This window comes from Delphinus delphis, chromosome 2, assembly GCF_949987515.2.
Source record: "Delphinus delphis chromosome 2, mDelDel1.2, whole genome shotgun sequence".
NCBI classification, from domain to species: domain Eukaryota; kingdom Metazoa; phylum Chordata; class Mammalia; order Artiodactyla; family Delphinidae; genus Delphinus; species Delphinus delphis.
The window spans coordinates 84,370,473-84,388,662 of record NC_082684.1 but is presented as its reverse complement, the minus strand read 5'-3'; the positions used below and the strand labels follow the sequence as shown (position 1 = coordinate 84,388,662).

The 18,190-nt window shown below is 44.7% G+C and overlaps 1 protein-coding gene across 1 annotated transcript; it reads right to left on the bottom strand.

Moving 5' to 3' along the window:
• Positions 1-6,790: 6,790 nt before the first annotated feature.
• On the bottom strand, positions 6,791-17,844 carry KNSTRN (kinetochore localized astrin (SPAG5) binding protein). Its single transcript, XM_069540401.1, is given in 10 exon segments — positions 6,791-7,534; positions 8,468-8,542; positions 9,312-9,367; positions 10,395-10,488; positions 10,652-10,757; positions 13,274-13,321; positions 14,198-14,327; positions 17,378-17,472; positions 17,637-17,766; positions 17,769-17,844. Coding segments are annotated over 10 exon segments (942 nt in total). The 3' UTR covers positions 6,791-7,402.
• Between the last annotated feature and the right edge of the window lie 346 nt (positions 17,845-18,190).

Here is an 18,190-nt window from a genome sequence, read left to right as displayed (position 1 = left end):
GGAATCTGGTGCTCAGCCTGAAGTTACCATCTTCCACCTAGGTGGGGCCTTAGTTCTAGCAGAAGAACTCAAAGATATTGTTAGGTATATTCCTGGTTTCTGGAGGAACCAGGACCCTGCTTTATTGTTGTACTATAGTTTCTTGACAGCTCCTCCTTTGTTTCTGCATTCCCTCTTTTTTCTATTTAGCAACTGTTTGAATCTGCCCTTTGGCACTCAGGGAAGGTCTAGGAGGCTGATGCCTCTTTCCTACAAACAATAAATGGGGACACAGAAAGGATTTGTACACAGGAGAGCCTCACAGGGTCCTGCTCCATTTCAGGGAGACAGGAAAGGAAGAATGGTATATGAGGGGAAAGAGGAGAGCTGATAGAATTCGGCTTCTATCCCCTTCCTTGCTTTGCTAATTTCCCTTTCTGTGGGGTGGTCAATGCCCTTGAAGAACTCATCTCAGGTAGTTTAGCGCCCTGAATCCAGGGACACCATTGCAATCCTGCTACTTAGATGTGGAACTTCGGGCAAGTTTCTTGGATCTTTTCAGACTCTGTTTCATCCTCTTTTTTTTGGCCAAGCCGCCAGGGATTGAATCGGGTGCTCTGCAGTAAGAGTGCACAGTCCTAACCACTGGACCACCAGGGAATTCCCTTTCATCATCATCTTTATTTATTTATTTTTAAATATTTATTTATTTTATTTTATTTTTGGCTGCATCGAGTCTTAGTTGTGGCACATGGGATCTTTTGTTGTGGCCTTCGGGCTTCTCCCTGGTTGCAGCACTCGGGCTCCAGGGCGCGTGGGCTCTGTAGTTTGCAGCACGTGGGCTCTCTAGTTGAGGCACAAGCGGGCTTATTTGCCCTGTGGGATGTGGGATCTTAGTTCCCCGACCAGGGATCAAACCAGAGTCCCCTACGTTGGAAGGAAGATTCTTAACCACTGGACCACAAGGGGAAGTCCCCCCTTTCATCATCTTTAAATGAAAACAATACTACCCATTGCAAGGAGGAATAAAGGAGGTTACATATTTAATGACAACACTTGGTGTTCCGTCTTACAGTGCCCCATTCATTAGTCCAAGGTCTCAAACACAGCTAAGACAAGAGCCAGGCTCTGTCAGCTTGTCCAGACCAAAATGTTTTCTTCTTCAGCTCACTGCCTTTCATATCAAAGGTTCCCCCACCCCCAGGTGGAGAAGATTTTCGGAATAACCTAATATAGATTGTGGGCAAGTTCTCTACATTTCTGATGATCTGCAGCCTCATGTTTGCGAAAATCTTCCATAGGCACCTTCCAATTTATCTCTTGGAGCCATTCCTTTGCTTTACTTTCAGGGACTAGTAAATGTACAAGCTGGTACAAGTTTGAATATCCAGGCTCATAAGTTCTTACTGTAAGATGAAATTGTTTAGCAAACCCCAAGGGATCCTGTGAACAATCTGGAAATTTCTTAGTTAAGGCCTTAAGTTCTGTCCTAGTCCAAGGGTGTATAGGTAAGAGCAGGTTTCTCCTTAAAGGGGGTGGCTATTACCTTAGGGCTGTCTTTATCCTTTCCCTTAGACTCAACAAGTTCTTCCTTTGAGATTAGAGGTGGAAGAGCAGAGAGGTCAGCATAGGGGAGCTCAGAAAGAAGAGGATACGAAGGAGCCAAAGGAGGAGAGAGAGGAGGAGAAGCAGTGATGACTTCTGAGGTCTTTTCTAATCTAGTCACCATTTCTGATAATTTCTGATTTGTCTCTCACAATGAAGCCATTTTATCATTCTCTCGTTTTGAGGCTTCCAGGTACCAATTAAAATGTCTCCATTCTAGCTGTTTGATCTTAAGCCGGCTTTTTCTAATTTAGTGTGCAAATAAAATTTACCAACTTAGGTAAGTCGAAAGTGCCCCATTTTGGCCATCTCAGGGACAAATGATTTTTGGTCAGACCTTCCCATTAAGTTAAACGCTTGCAAGTGTCAGTTTCATGGGGGTTATACATAAACCCAGCTGGGGTTCCCATAGGTGGCTATTCATCCGGGAGCTGTTTGGCCCGTGAGGCATGATTTCCCATTATTAATTTGGTAGTCTGGTTCAGGTATGAGATATGATCTGAACAATTTTCTGAGGACAGTGTGGTGGACTCGATGTGCACTGCTTCTGAGTCTAGCAGTCGGTTTGACTCTTATGTGTCTCGGTTTCTCCCTGTGACAGTCTAAGACTGTCATGGGTGCGGGGAGTGCTAAATTATCAGCTTCTGTTGTGCCCCACAGATAAGCAGCATTTACTTAATGGTCGTAGTGGGGTTCCCTTGTAGGACCACTGCACATAGTAAGGATTGATCCTCAGACACTTCTGCAAGGTCCTCAGTCACCTGAGGATGCCTTGTGGCCAGGAGCAAAATGTCCCTTTATTCTTCAGAGCTGAATAACTCAGTCTCTCATTTCACTAACAAAAAAGTTTTGTTAAGACCTGATATCAATTTACCCCTTTTTTTCCCTTGATTTAAGCCGAACTTAACAAAAACCAGCTACCTATGTTTCCCTGGACTTCCTGTCCAGATCCCCCTAGGACCCTGCCTAGGAAATTCCTACGTGCCCCTTAAGACAAGTAAAAACCAGCCCAAATAAAATTTTCAGGATCATCACCAAAACAACAAGATCTCAGGGGCTTCCCTGGTGGCGCAGTGGTTGAGAGTCCGCCTGCCGATGCGGGGGACACGGGTTCGTGTCCATCTTCCACCTTCCACGGCTGGGCCCGTGAGCCATGGCCGCTCAGCCTGCGCGTCCAGAGCCTGTGCTCCGCAGCGGGAGAGGCCACAACAGTGAGAGGCCCGCGTACCGCAAAATAAATAAATAAATACTAGCATATCATAACAAAAAAAACCACAAGATCTGGGTATTAGGAGAACTCACCAGAACACCTGAGAGATGCTGAGAAGCTGGTGAGGCTCAAAGTACCCATGCTGGTACTGAGTGCCGGTTTGAGGCATCTTCCAGGTGTCCTCTGGTGGCTGTCTCTGGTATCCTGCTGACTACACCAAGCATATTTCGATGAAAAATTAATCAATAGCCAATCTATGAAAGAAATGGAAAATTTTATTTGAGCCAAATCTGAGTACTGTAACCCTCAAATTTGTGTTCCAAGAACTGTTCTGCCTGTTAGAAGTCAAAACACAGTTACATAAGTTTTGTGAGACAGAGCCGTACATTAGATGACGTATCACTGACAGTTTACACAATCCAGATCGGCAAGTGCAAACTGATGGGTCGTTGTGACCCCTTTACAAGATCAGGAAGAAATGTTGTCTTTTAAGGCGTTGCCTTGTTCCTGCTAGGAGGATGTTGCTGTTTATGGTTGAGCAGGTATTTCTGCCAGCGGGGAGGTTTTGTTGAGGCAAAATGCAGATACACGATGCACAGTAGAGGGGAGACAGGAGGCTAAAGGGCAGAGGAAATTTTTTTATATTTAAATTTTTCTTGTCTTGCCATAAAATGTGAATTTCATTTCACACACCTTATCAAAAATTGTTTGGGGAGAGTCATGAGACAGGAAGCCAGATTATCCACAGGTGAAAGAAGAAATCCCAATGGAAATTAGAACATATTTTGAACAGAAAGACAAATAATCAGAATAGGACATAGCAAAATTTGGGATGCTGCTACCTGGCCCTTAGAGGGACAATTTATAGTTGTAAATGCATATACTGGAAAAGATAAAAATTGAAATGGAATTACCTTATCTTCTATTTTAAGAACCTAGAAAAAGAACAGTAAATTAATGGGAATTCCCTGTGGTTAGGACTTTGCATTTCCACTGCTGGGGGCCCAGGTTTGATCCCCGGTCGGGGAACTAAGATTCTGCAAACCACGTTGCATGGCCAAAAACAAAATAACAAACTTGTTGTGATAATCATTTCATGATGTATGTAAGTCAAATCATTATGTTGTAAACCTTAAACTTATACACTGCTATGTCAGTTGTATCTCAATAAAACTGAAAGAAAAAAAGGTGCCCCATGACCTCCTGCCTGCCCAAGGAGTGGCTCAGGAACTAAGATCCTGCAAGCCATCCATCTTTCACACATCTTTCATTTTTTCTAAATCATTCATTATGGTGATTATCTGCTCAAAATGTATCAGTGATTCCTTATTGCCTAGATTCACGGTTCTCAGACTGTGAAAGGCATCCCTAGACAGCAAGCTCACTGGGATGCCACGGGATAAACTTCTGGGGGAATCACAGTGATACATGACATGTTAGACAACATGTGAAGTACTAGCCCAAAGTAGGTCAGTTTCAACATTAGGTCATGCTGTGTTCCTCTCAGTGTCAAACAGGATAGGAAGGTGGTAGTGTCCAATTTGATTCCAAGGCTTGAGAAATTAAACTGTGCCCCACATCCCATTAGTAAATAATTGTAGTTATTTAAAAATAAAAATATTTTCTTTAGATTTATTTGTATTATTTTTTCAAATACCTACTAAAAATAGAACTTTTAGGTATTTAGAACTTTTAGGTATTTCTTTTGGTGTGTCATAAAATATTGAGACACCAGGAGCATCATGAACTGAGACAGTTTGTAAACTTCTGGCCCGGATGATAAAAATCCACACCTCCTAGCTTGCATTTAAGTTTCTTCAAAACGTCTAGTAGCACCATGTACTTTCCACTCCCATTATTCCCTGGCTCAAATCTTTCTCCAGTACTTGCCTGTTGTTTGACCTTGGGCAAATCCACTTCATTTCATTAACTAATTGCATTAATTAATTATATGGATTAATTTCGTATAATTTCTCTGAGACTTTTTCTTTAGCTATAAAAAGGGTTAATAGTGCTTACCTTGTGTGACTGTAATGAGAATGAACATAAGGAGGAACACACATAAACATCACATGTGGCATATTGCAAGTGCTCGGTTAAGTGTCAGATATAATCCCCTCTCATCTTTTTTTTTTTAAAAATATCTTGGCCGTGCCACATGACCTGCGGGATCTTAGTTCCCTGACCAGGGATCGAACCCATGTCCCCTGCAGTGGAAGCACAGAGTCCTAACCACTGGACCACCAGGGAATTCCTCCCCTCTCATCTTGAACCTTCTGAAGAAGCCCAGTGTTCTTACTGAGTTCCTCAAGACTCATCTGGATATCCCCTCAACTTTTTTTTTTTTTCTTCAGTCTCTCATAATTTTATTTTCTCCTCGGAAGTTCTAACGATCCCCTCCTTGGGTCTGACTGATTTGCTAGAATGGCTCACGGACTCAGAGAAATATTTTATTTGCTAGATCTGGTTTATTAGAAAAGGATATAACTCAGGAACAGCCAGATGGAAGAGATGCATGGGGAAAGGGCGTGAAGCTTCCATGCCCTCTCTGAGTGCGCTACTGTCCCCAAATTCCATGTGTTCACCAACCTGGAAAGTTCTCAATCCTCTAGCTAGCCTCCCTAAATATTACTCTTCCTTCAACCCCAGTTTACCGCTTCCATCAAGCCTCCCCCAACCGAACTAGCTCAGAGTTAACTACTATAGCACACAACTATATCACACAACCCACTGTTTAGTAAACTATTGCCTTTGTTATTCAACTTGTGTATCACCTGTGCAATGTTTCACCACAGGTACTGTAAGCATTTCTGAGGTTAAGAATGTCATGCTACATTAAAGTTTCCTATAGCGTCTAGCAAAGTGGAGGGTGCAGATCACATTGGTTCACGTAATGCAGGAATTCATTGAGGCTGTAGATCAGAATAAGCACAACACCTCCACACGTACAAAAGGCAGATGGAGCAGCAGAGGTCAGAGGGAAGACAAGAAAAGGCAAGACTGCACAAATGCTGGCTGGTGGTGCAAAGCAGCACCGTGAGGTGAAGGTCCCTTGTGAGGCCAGACCTTGAGCAAACAGGATCTCAACACTGGGCAAGATGAGTAATGGAGGAGTTGGGAGAGTTCCATTCTTAGGAGTTAACTAGGGAGGCATGACAAGGAGGAAAGGATCTCACAGCTGAGTTTCCCACCCTTTCCTTCCAAGAAGGAAGTAGAACTTTTGGGGGGACCAGAAATGCCAATTACAAATTCACTTGGGTAAAAATCTTTTAAACGATAAACATCCTGAAAATGGGTAGAAGAAAATATTCAGCCCTTGTCACCAGTGAGAATTATTTAACTGGGTTTCCCTATCAAAATATTTGGGACATAACCAACTGTGTGAATGTTGCATGTGTATGAAGGAAAAGAATTTTAGCCCTATAAGTTAGGGTGGGACGTTACCTGACTTGATTGGGTGGCTCTGGGCAGCCCCAATAATGCTGAAGAGTAGGGGGAGTTGCTGAAGAAGTTGGGAGAGGTGCAGAAAAAAATGGGAGCTGGCCAAAGCCAAAGTGTGCCTAGTTTGACTATGAAATATGGCGGTGCCTTTGGTGGACTGGCGGTTGCAGGGGTGGGGTGTGGCTGCTGTGGACTTCAGTTGACTAAGGATCCAGGGGGCCAGGTCCAGGATTGGCCGTGCAAAGCAAGAGCAGAGATACACGCATACTTAGGAATGCAGGCAGCTAGTGACACAAACCTGGTGGACGGAGTGTGGCACCCACTGCTACAAACAGGGAACACCACAGAAGACTAGCTAATGTTCCTGGAAGATGGGGTTGGGGGGTGTGGGGGGGGGCACTAGCTACAGAGCACCTAATGAGTGGAAGAAAAATATTCTGGGTGAAACTGGAGGCTTGAACTTGTTACCTAGATTAGTTCAATAGTATTCAGTGGATGTATTTAGGTTAAAAGGCTATTTTCATTTGCCAGTGTTGCAGTCTGAATAGTTACAGAAATATTTATTTTTAAAGTAACACTTTATAAAAACAAAAACAGAACTGATTTAGATTAAAAGCTCCAAGGTGTATTGTTTCATAGGTGTTATTGCTATCTATACCTTCACCCCATTTATTAAACCATTTCAGGTAACTTCCAGTTTGTAAATTTACAGTGAGGTTATAGAGCCCAACCAGGATGGGACAGAATGCATTCCAAGTTACAAGGGGACCGCAGGGCTCCTCAGTGATGTCTCCCGTGAAGCACCTGTGCACCACTGTTTCTTCCCACACGTCTGAATGTGACCTTTTGGCTTCTCTGGCTGTGGCTGGTTTAGTCTCCTGATACTAATTCTGTGCCGCTCTGTTGCCTAGGAGGTTGATCCAAGCTTTCAGGCCCCCTCTCTTGTAGGCCTCAATTACGTATTGTGAGGTTCAGGAGAGCTGGTCAATCTGAAGGCTGGGAATGCTTGCTTAAAGGAGGAATTGCCATTCCAGCATAAACTGCAGAAACTGTTTTCATTCTGGGGATGGTGAGTCCTAGAAGGTCATGGCCAAGAAGCAGATGTCCTAAGGGGCTTCCTCTGAGAGTTCATCCCCAAGAGGGAGCCATGTGGCCACATGCTTTTTATCACATTTCTAATAGCTGCTCCATTTCCTCAAGGGCTGTTGTAAAATCATTTACTTGACTGTTACATAAGGTCTGTTGTTCTAGGAACTGGGCCCTCTCTTCTTCTTTTATCTTCAACGTTACCTTTAAGGCCTGCATGGAAAGACATTAAAAAAGACAAAAAACAAAAAACCACCAAACTCTGACTCACAGGAAAGACAATACCATAACCAGAACATTATGCTTCTGTTTGGGATACTGACAGACATTGTCTTTTCTATCTTAGGTTTGTTTATCTGTGTTGGTTTTAGGAATTGTCTCTCTCTACTACAGAGTCTGTTATCTCAACTGGAGCAATGAAATCCTCTAGGATTCCGTGTAGTATCCCATGGTTCATCCAAGCAATCCAAAGTGGTCCAGACCCAAGAATCGGGGTTTCCTATTACAGGTTTCCCTGAGATATCAAGTTTCTACAGCATGGATTTCACACAGGTGTCAACTGTCAACCTGGAGCCACCTAGCGTGTTGCACACTGCCTCATGCCCTGCAGATGTGAACATTTCTAAGAGTCTTTAGAACAGAAAATTAGTTGAAAAAAATGGTGAAATCAAATAAAGTCTTGGAATTTAGTTAATAGTAAGGCATCAATATTGGTTTCTTAGTCTTGACAAATACAGCATGATAATGTAAGATGTTAATATTAGGGGAGTTGAATTCTCCATTATCTTTACAACTTTTCTGCAATCTAAAATTATTACAAAATAGTTTATTAAAAATGAATAAAGAGGGCTTCCCTGGTGGCGCAGTGGTTGGAAGTCCGCCTGCCGATGCAGGGGACACGGGTTCGTGCCCCGGTCTGGGAAGATCCCACATGCCGTGGAGCGGCTGGGCCCGTGAGCCATGGCCACTGAGCCTGCGCGTCCGGAGCCTGTGCTCCACAACGGGAGAGGCCACAACAGTGAGAGGCCCGCATACCACAAAAAAAAAAAAAACGAATAAAGAGATAAATAAGAAAGAGCCCTCCACAGATCCACCTATTGTGGTAGGAAATGGTAATTTTGCCTTGCGGAGATGTCTGCCTCTCACCTGTAACTCCTCCATCTGCTTTTTGGCTGTTTCGTTAAAAAGCTTCAGTTCATCTTGCAAAGTTTCTAACAGCAGCTAAGAGAAAAGTACAAGGTAGTAACAAATCTTTATTGAAATGTGAGAACTTTCTTCATATAAACTAATCTCTTCATGGGAGTTGAATTAGATGATTGCTAATATCCCATCTGTTCAGTCACTGACTGAGTGTCCGCAAACGTGCTGGGCTCTCTCGTGGGCCTGGAAGAACTGAGTCCACAGCATGGACAGAGAACCCCACCTCCACGTGCTCTGTGCTACACAGGTAATATGAACGAAAGGCAGTAGCCACTAAAGGGGTGACAAATCGCCTGGGGGAGCTGAGGAAGGCTTCCATACCTAGTATTCTAGGATTCTAAGATGACAACTGATCTTCCTGGGGAATAGATCACAGAAGCTCAAAAGGCTTTAAGTGCAAACGATTGCCCTCTACTTTAGGGAGGGAACCAAAGAGAAGACAGATTTAATTCAGGCTGGACCTTTGTAAGACACAGTTCTCAGCAAAGGAATAAGGGGAGAAATTTGGTAAAGCAAAGAATAGAGAAACCAGAAAGCTGTCTCTACGGTCCACCCTGCTATGGGTTTTAAACTAGTACATTCTCAACTTAGACTCCCTCATATTTGTAAGCACAAAGTCACCTTCCAAGTAAAATATGCTACTTTGAGTACACATCCACCACCCTCTTCCACTACCCTGGATAACCGAAGGCTGCTTCGTGGGCTTTGCCGAGCACACGGCAGAGACCTGCTTAGATCTGCAGGGCCTCACGCTCACGGGGCCTTCGCCCACTCACACCCACACCCTCACCATCGAGTCCATGTGATCCATGGTGGAGTCTTGCCGTGCCGCCAGGGTCTCACTGCCTAAAACCAGTAAATACAACAAAGTCAGCCTTGCCTAGGGAACTGCAACTTAAAAGAAAATTAAAATCCCTCCACAGGAGTATTCACGAGGGAAACTTCTCTAAGCATCTGAAAACTCTCTCCCCTGAGTTCTCACCTTGGCAAGGTCACCCACGCCTGCCCTCCAGAGCTGGATTTTATCTCCCCTTCCTCTCTAGGTATGGATATGGCCAAAACTTCATCCTGCTTTCTCCTCAGCTCAGCGGAAAATTTGTTCAAAAGAAATGTATAGGTTGTATTTTTTGGTTTCGTTAACAATACACAAAACTATTTTTAAAAGCTTTTCAGGCCTTAAAAAATTTTATTATTTTTGGTAAAAACAGTGCATACATGTAGGAAATTAACATCATCCAAAAACGTATATGGTGACTATCAAGAATATATCCTAAAATGCACAGGTTAATGGCAGCATTCAAAGTCAGCACTCCTTCATTCAAACAAGCCTGGGCTCCTTCCCGGGGCATTCTCAGGCTCCTCAATTCAGGCTCTCTTACAGTCCTGGGGTAACCCCTTCTTCCGCTTCCTCTCTGCGACAGACTCTGCCCTCTAGGGACAGGCTCAGAACAGGAATCACATTTTAAACACCGTGATTCTGCTAACTAGCCAGCTTTAGGAACCCTTTCAACAGTATTATCTCTCTCTCTACCTGTGAAGGTTACCTGTATGCTATATCCCTTGAAAGAAAGAAAATATTTCTGATGTATTTGCAAGATCATACCTGTCAGCACCAAACTAATGGTATAAAGTGTTCAGATAAGAAAGAGAGAATCCTCTCTGCACAACCATCTGCAACTCCGCTGGGCAGGCAAAGTCAACATCACAACAGAACAGAGTGGAGCTCCCCCAAATCTTCAGGGCTTTGCTAGGCAACCCCTGCACTGACTGGGTCAGCTGACACCATGCCAGACCCCTGATGCACAGTCCAGAATCACCCAGGAAGGGGCACATGCACTGACTCCTTTGAAGGCAGTTGTGTGCCATCTCTTACCTGGGTTGAGGCCCTTGCTCTCCAAAATTGCCAGACAGCTGTCCTGAAACTTCTCCAGCAGCTCCACTTTTTGGGTCAAGTCTTTCAGCTCTCCCTGTAGGGGTGCCATACAGACAGGTAAGGCCTGCCCCATTCCTCAGGGGCAGCCACAGCGCAAGCCTGGCATCTTCTCCTGCGCTCAGGCACCTGGCGTGGTCCCTCAGGATTCCACATGCATCACCCAGTGCAGCTGATGGCAGGTCTGGTGGATCGCTTACCTGAGTTTCAATCAACTTCTGGTGCAACTGCTTGTTGACGGCCTCTAAGAGCTGGTTCTTATCCTTGAGCTCTTCCTCTGATTTCTCTTTACTCAGTGGCTTATAGCTGTAATGATAATCGTACTTAGATGAAGTGGTGGAGGGATTAAGAGTATGGGCTGGGCTTCCCTGGTGGCGCAGTGGTTGAGAGTCCGCCTGCCGATGCAGGGGACATGGGTTCATGCCCTGGTCCCGAAGATCCCACATGCCGCGGAGCGGCTGGGCCCATGAACCATGGCCGCTGAGCCTGCGCGTCTGGAGCCTGTGCTCCGCAACGGGAGAGGCCTCAACAGTGAGAGGCCCGCGTACCACAAAAAAAAAAAAAAAAAGAGTATGGGCTATGGAGTCCGGTTGGTTTGAATCCTGGCATCATCACATAGTGGTATATGACTTTCAGGGAGTTGTGTAACCTCTCTGAGGCTGTTTCCTCATTTCTAGAATTAATACACACATTTCATAATATTACCATGAAGGATAAGAGAGAATACATGTACAATTCTTAGCACAGCTACTGACACAAAACTTTTAATAAGTAATAGCCATAGCCCAAGCAGTCTTGAGGGAAAAAAACTGAGCTGGAGGAATCAGACTCCCTGACTTCAGACTATAATACAAAGCTACAGTAATCAAGACAATACGGTACTGGCACAAAAACAGAAATATAGATCAATGGAACAGGATAGAAAGCCCAGAGATAAACCCACGTACCTATGGTCAACTAATCTACGACAAAGGAGGCAAGGACATATAATGGAGAAAAGACAGTCTCTTCAGAAAGTGGTGCTGGGAAAACTGGACAGCTACATGTAAAAGAATGAAATTAGAACACTCCATAACACCATACACAAAAATCGACTCAAAATGTATTAGAGACCTAAATGTAAGACCGGACACTATAAAACTCTTAGAGGAAAACATAGGAAGAACATTCTTTGACATAAATCACAGCAAGATCTTTTTTGATCCATCTCCTAGAGTAATGGAAATAAAAACAAAAATAAACAAATGGGACCTAATGAAACTTAAAAGCTTTTGCAAAGCAAAGGAAACTACAAACAAGACGAAAAGACAACCTCAGAATGGGAGAAAATATGTGCAAACAAATCAACGGACAAAGGATTAATCTCCAAAATATATAAACAGCTTATGCAGCTCAATATCAAAAAAACAAACAACTCAATCAAAAAATGGGCAGAAGACCTAAATAGACATGTCTCCAAAGAAGACATACAGATGGCCAAGAAGCACATGAAAAGCTGCTCAACATCACTAATTATTAGAGAAATGCAAATCAAAACTACAATGAGGTATCACTTCACACCAGTCAGAATGGGCATCATCAGAAAATCTACAAACAACAAATGCTGGAGAGGGTGTGGAGAAAAGGGGACCCTCTTGCACTGTTGGTGGGAATGTAAATTGATACAGCCACTATGGAGAACAGTATGGAGGTTCCTTACAAAACTAAAAATAGAATTACCATATGACCCAGCAATCCCACTACTGGGTATATACCCAGAGAAAACCATAATTCAAAAAGACACATGCACCCCAGTGTTCAATGCAGCACTGTTTACAATAGCCAGGTCATGGAAGCAACCTAAATGCTCATCAACAGACAAATGGATAAAGAAGATGTGGTACATATATACAATGGAATATTACTCAGCCATAAAAAGGAACGAACTTGGGTCATTTGTAGAGACGTGGGTGGATCTAGAGACTGTCATACAGAGTGAATTAAGTCAAAAAGAGAGAAACAAATATTGTATATTAATGCATATATGTGGAACCTAGAAAAATGGTACCAGTTTGCAGGGCAGAAATAGAGACACAGATGTAGAGAACAAACGTATGGACACCAAGGGGGAAAGGTGGTGGTGGTGGTGGTGCTGTGATGAATTGGGAGATTGGGTTTGACATACATACACTAATATATATAAAATAGATAACTAATAAGAATCTGCTGTATAAAAAAATAAATAAAATGCAAAAAATCAAAAAAAGTAATAGCCATTATCATCATCAATATTAAGCCTTTTCAAAGTTCTGAGTCCTTGATAGTATTTTGTCTTCAGAACTTTTAAGTCATGCCCAAATAACAGATGTGGAATTAAAACCTATGTCTACAAACTTTTCAGCTCATGTTATTTCTGTCTGCAGGATTGCAAAATGTCCAAGCAAGTCTCAAGCAGAGAAAGATGGATCCTTCTCCAGAATTTCAACAGCAGCAGCAGCGGCAGCAGAACACTCATCTTGAACTCACTAACCACACGCAGGCTCTCCCATCCTGAGGGCTTCCCGCTCCTGCCGATGGGCCATAGCTAGGTTCGGGCAGTGGTCCTGGCATGGAGCCCCCAAACTCTTGTCTGGTACTCAAGATGGTAGCATCACTGATTCTTGCCCTGACAATGGTTCTCAAAATCGGCTGTGCCTCAGCCCTGAAAATCCCATCTAGATTTCTGGGGTGGCATCAGACTCCAACACAGTAAAACAAGTCCTGTGACTGATTCTGATGTACAACCAGGATTGAGCTCCACTACCCTAAAACGGTGGCCAGGTTTCATCTACCCTGACGCTCACCTCTTCCTGATGTTCCTCCTGGTGGCAGTGTCTGTAGCTCTCAGCTGCCTAGAGAAGCAAAAACAAATCAGGATGTTAACTAGACTTACTGCGGTGATCATTTTGCAATATATACAAATATCAAATCATTATGTTGTACACCTGAAACTAACACAATGTTGTATGTCAACTATACCTCAATTAAAACAATAACAACAACAAAGAAATCAATCAGAGAATCACGGTACTGTTATTACTTTTTTTTTTTTTTTGTATTTTTGGCCAGGCCGTGTGCAGCATGTGGGAGTTTAGTTCCCTGACCAGGGATCGAACCCCGTGCCCCCTGCAGTGGAAGCACAGAGTCTTAACCACTGGACTGCCAGGCAAATCCCAGACAGCACAAGCTTGAGAAGCTCTGAGGGCCCATGCACTTGTGTGTCAGCCCAGACGACTGAAAAGAGCTTATGAATAGGGCACGGGCTCCCCTCCTGACCACCTCAACAACCTGACAGACCTGCTTCGGCTCAAGACAGTGTGGCTACTTCATGTCAGCCTCACTCACATGGGAGCTGAACACCGGGTGGAGGGACACACATGCACACTACACTGGGCTGGACTGCTCAGAGCAGCAACCTAGGCTAACAACTAGGCCCCACCCGCCACGACTACCACTTAAGGCTGGTTTGACTGCACTGCTGCTATTTGTACACTCAGAGCAAATGCTGAGAGAGGAAAGAATATCTCTTATTGTAACCCTGGCTGTGCCTCTTCTGACCTGATCAACACAGAGGGTTCTGACAAACAGGTCAGCAACGCTGCACTGCTATAGGCCACTGACTACAGGCCAATCCTTCAGATACCCTGTGCCCTCAAAAGCCCTAATTCTTGGTACTGAGCAATTTCTAGCCCAATGTTCTAATTGGATACCGATGCTCTGACTCTCACCCATTGTCTCGTCTTGGTTTGATGATTTTTGTAACATCATTTTCTGAATCTCCTAAGTGAGGTCGGGAAACATCGACTTCTTTGGACCTAACAGGTAATAGGCTCTTAGAAGTGGCTCGAGCTTGTGCATCTGCAAAGGAAAACAAGAGGGTGGAATCCCACGCATCATGACCCAACAGTGCAACTCTATAAATTCGGAAGAATAAGACCTCTAGACCAATTGGGAATAGAAACCAAAATTCTTTAAATGTGACAGTACAGTGTGTTTGAGGGTAGCCAAAAGCTTGCTGATACAGCAAACTGAATGGCCAGAGGGTATAGATGTGAAAGTGGAGATTCATACAGCAAAGAGGATGAGAGGCAGTGTGGCCGTCAGCAAGGCAGAACACAGCTGAGTCCTTCGTCACACAGCAGTTGAAAGGAACTATGTCGTTCAGCTCCTAAGCACTCTGCCCGCTCTCCTAAGGCTACACTCAAGCTGCTTCGAGTTTCGGCAGTTGCTTAGTTGTTTTGACGAGACTGGCTCCCTAACTAGTACTCTAAGAGACATCTTTGTGCCCCAGCATCTAGGAGAGTATCTGGCATATTAACAGAGGTTCAAAACCTACTTATTGAATAAATGAAACACGTCACAGTTTCATGAGTTATTTCACAGACCATCTCTAAACTAGCTCCTCTATTCTTCTTTCCCTCTTCCATGCTGACTGCCTTTACCACCAGCCCTTTTTTTTTTTTTTTTTTTTGTGGTATGCGGGCCTCTCACTGTTGTGGCCTCTCCCGTTGCAGAGCAGCGGCTCCGGACGCGCAGGCTCAGTGGCCATGGCTTACGGGCCTAGCCACTCCTCGGCATGTGAGATCTTCCCGGACCGGGGCATAAACCCGTGTCCCCTGCATCGGCAGGCGGACTCTCAACCACTGCGCCACCAGGGAAGCCCCTACCACCAGCCCTTTTAAACTGTTTATCCATCGTTAAGTTTAGAGGCTCGTTAGGTTCCCTGTTTGGTATTCTGTTCCGATCCTGCTAGGCTACTGCCAGATAACCAGAGAAATGGCCCTGACATGACATTCTTCTTCGCCAGAGGAGAGCATTTCCCCCCTAGCCCTTATGCCAGACCTCTACCACACAGCCTCTATCGAATCTTTCTACCACTTACATTCGATAGCAAATTCAAGTAACTTGTTCTGGAGTTAAGCACGCACCCCCAGCACATGCACAGGATTCTTCTAGTTTATACTAACTTTCACTTTGTTCATTGTAAAACGGCTCCTTTAAGCTTGACCTAAATTAAGAGCCATAACAATTAAATCAAGCTGAAGAAATGAGGTACAAAGCACTGGATCACAGGGATTAGGAAACTTTGTGTTTGATAAAGATTTATTTTGATGACTCTAGCTGCACAACAGTTTGGAATAAATATGATTTCTCAGGCTAACAAATTACTTCATTTATAGGTACACTCAATCGGCACTTACATCCTATTTTCCCCTCTTACCCACAAAACAAGTATTAAAAAGGTTCTTTCTGAGGTCTCTGTTGGAAGTAAAAGGTAACTTTGAGTGCATAAATTTACCTTCTCCTCTCTCAAGTATTAATAAGTTACACACAATAAGAAATCTATCTCATGCAAAAAGGTGTCCATAGCAAATTGATCAAAATTAACATTCTTCATTGACTGGAATTGGTTTCAATAACCCATATTTGTTAGATCCTAAGGACTGCATCATAGGAAAAATTTAGCAGGATTTAACAAAGACTATCTCCTTAAAATGAGAGACGCGAAGGAGGGAATTGGATGGCTGGTGTCAAGGAAGGGAAGACTTGTTTTTCACCGTATATCGTTTCCCCACTTTGGATATTTATTTATTTTGAATGTTACCTATTCAAAAAACTAAAAAACAACCAACCCATGCCTAAAATCTAAAATCCTGAGAGGCAGCCTAAAAATGTTAAACTATTGAAGTTACATATGATCATAAAGCTGGGACAAGGAAAAAAGCAAAGAGATGAAAACTTCCAACTTGGCTGGGGAGATGCCAGTCGCTCCCCACTGAACGAGAGACTGCTTTCTAAGGGAAAGGCAGCTAAGACCGGCTCCATTTCCTCCATCAACTCCTAGGTGTTGCTGATGCCAGAATTGCCACTCAGGTGTTCTGAAGCAACAAAGGACAAACAGAACCCTTTGAAGCCTTTGAAGTAAAGCCTATTTACTTCAAAGGTCAATTCTGCTACTGCCCATCAGTCAACTGCATGGAGTCATCTGGGAAGGGATCTTAAATAGCTGCTTCAAAATCTCCTACCACAGGTTCTGATGTTTGAAGCCTATTCTGTGCTATAATCTCTAGATTAGGCAGCTCAGCAACTGCAGACATTAGGGGATGACTTTCAGCCGCAAGCCCAGTAACACAAAGCAAATGGCAAAGCAATCAAACACTGCTTTTATTTAATTAATTAATTTATTTATTTAATTTTTTAGTTTTTGACCACGCAGAGCATCTTGTGGGATCTTAGTTCCCCGACCAGGGATGGAACCCAGGCCCTTGGCAGTGAAGGTGCGGAGTCCTAACCACTGAACCGCCAGGGAAGTCCCAATCATTACTTTTAACCATCTCTCTTCTCCCAAGATTCTCGAATACTAGTTAGGCCTGACCCTTCTCTCTCACTTCACTCAACAAATGTTTACTGAGAATGTACTATATAAGAGACACTGTGCCGTTACAAATGTGAACCAGACACAGTGTGAACCCTAGTGCTCCCTAAGTATCCTGCTTTTCATATGACTCTCTCCTCTTCTCCCTGACAATAAACCCAGTCCTTCCAGATAGCTCGTCTGGAAATAAAACAGGTAAATGTTTAAAAAGGGATTCCTACCTTAATGGGAATAATATTGTAGAATAATCAACAACTTAAATCTACTTGGTGAATGCAGCAGAGTTCGGTTTGGGGGAGCAGGGGTATGGGTCAAGTCTAAATTCCCACCACGTGGCCCTTCCCCTAACTCCCATCACAAGCCTAGACAGCCCGGTTCTAGGGGAGTTAGAGCAGGATGTCAGAGCCGATAGAACCCCCTCCCTTGCCGCAGCCCTCCACTCCCAGCCACCGATTTGATCCCCCATACTCCTGGCTTGACCACCCGGGGCCAGTTCGCAATGCCCGGGGGCAGGGGGGGCGTGGACACCCACCTGCGGACAGGCCGCTGCTCAGCACAGAGGGGGGCTGCAGGGTGTACACTGTCTTGACCACGCTGGTCATCGTAACGAGGCGGCACGGCTGGGGCCTGGAAGGTACAAGGCGAATGTTACCCAGGAGTGAGCCAGGGTGCCCGAGCCAGGCGGAGGGCCCCAGAAGAGCGCGACTCGGGAGAGAGAAAATCCTCCATTCTCAGCCCATCCCATCGGCCTCCCACATCCAGCCCAGTCTCCCGCCCCGGGAGAGCCGAACCCAGACGCCTGCTGCTCCTGCCCGCAGGCCTCGTCGCTCTGGTTCGAAAGATGCTCGGCAATAACTGCCGTACCGCAGACCGGGTCTGCCGCCCGGGTTTCAAACGGAAACTTCCGGTGGCCGGGCGGGAGGGCTGCGATGCGCTCTCTGTAGGCGGCCATGTTGTACGGAATGCACGGCCGTGGGCGACGCCTTCGGGGGCTGCCATGCTGTACGGAAGATCCGAATCGAGGCAAGAGCGCGAGCTTCCTGGCGGTGGATGTGGAATCCCCCAGGTCTGGGCGGGGGAGGGGAGTGATGCGCTTTGCCGGCCTAAACGGAGCTATGAGTCATTGGCGTCTTATTCCGGCCTTGGGACGCAAACGCAGTCACGTTTAGAGTCCATGTCACAATCTTTCTCTTTATTTGGTCTATGATTGTTAGGGATGGTGCATGATACCGGATAGCCAGGAACACAGAGAGGGATGGGCAGGAAACTACACGTTACAGGGTGGAGAGTGGCAGGTGAGGTTTGGAGAGGGTCTGTGAGCTGAAATACCTGCAACACCTACCCT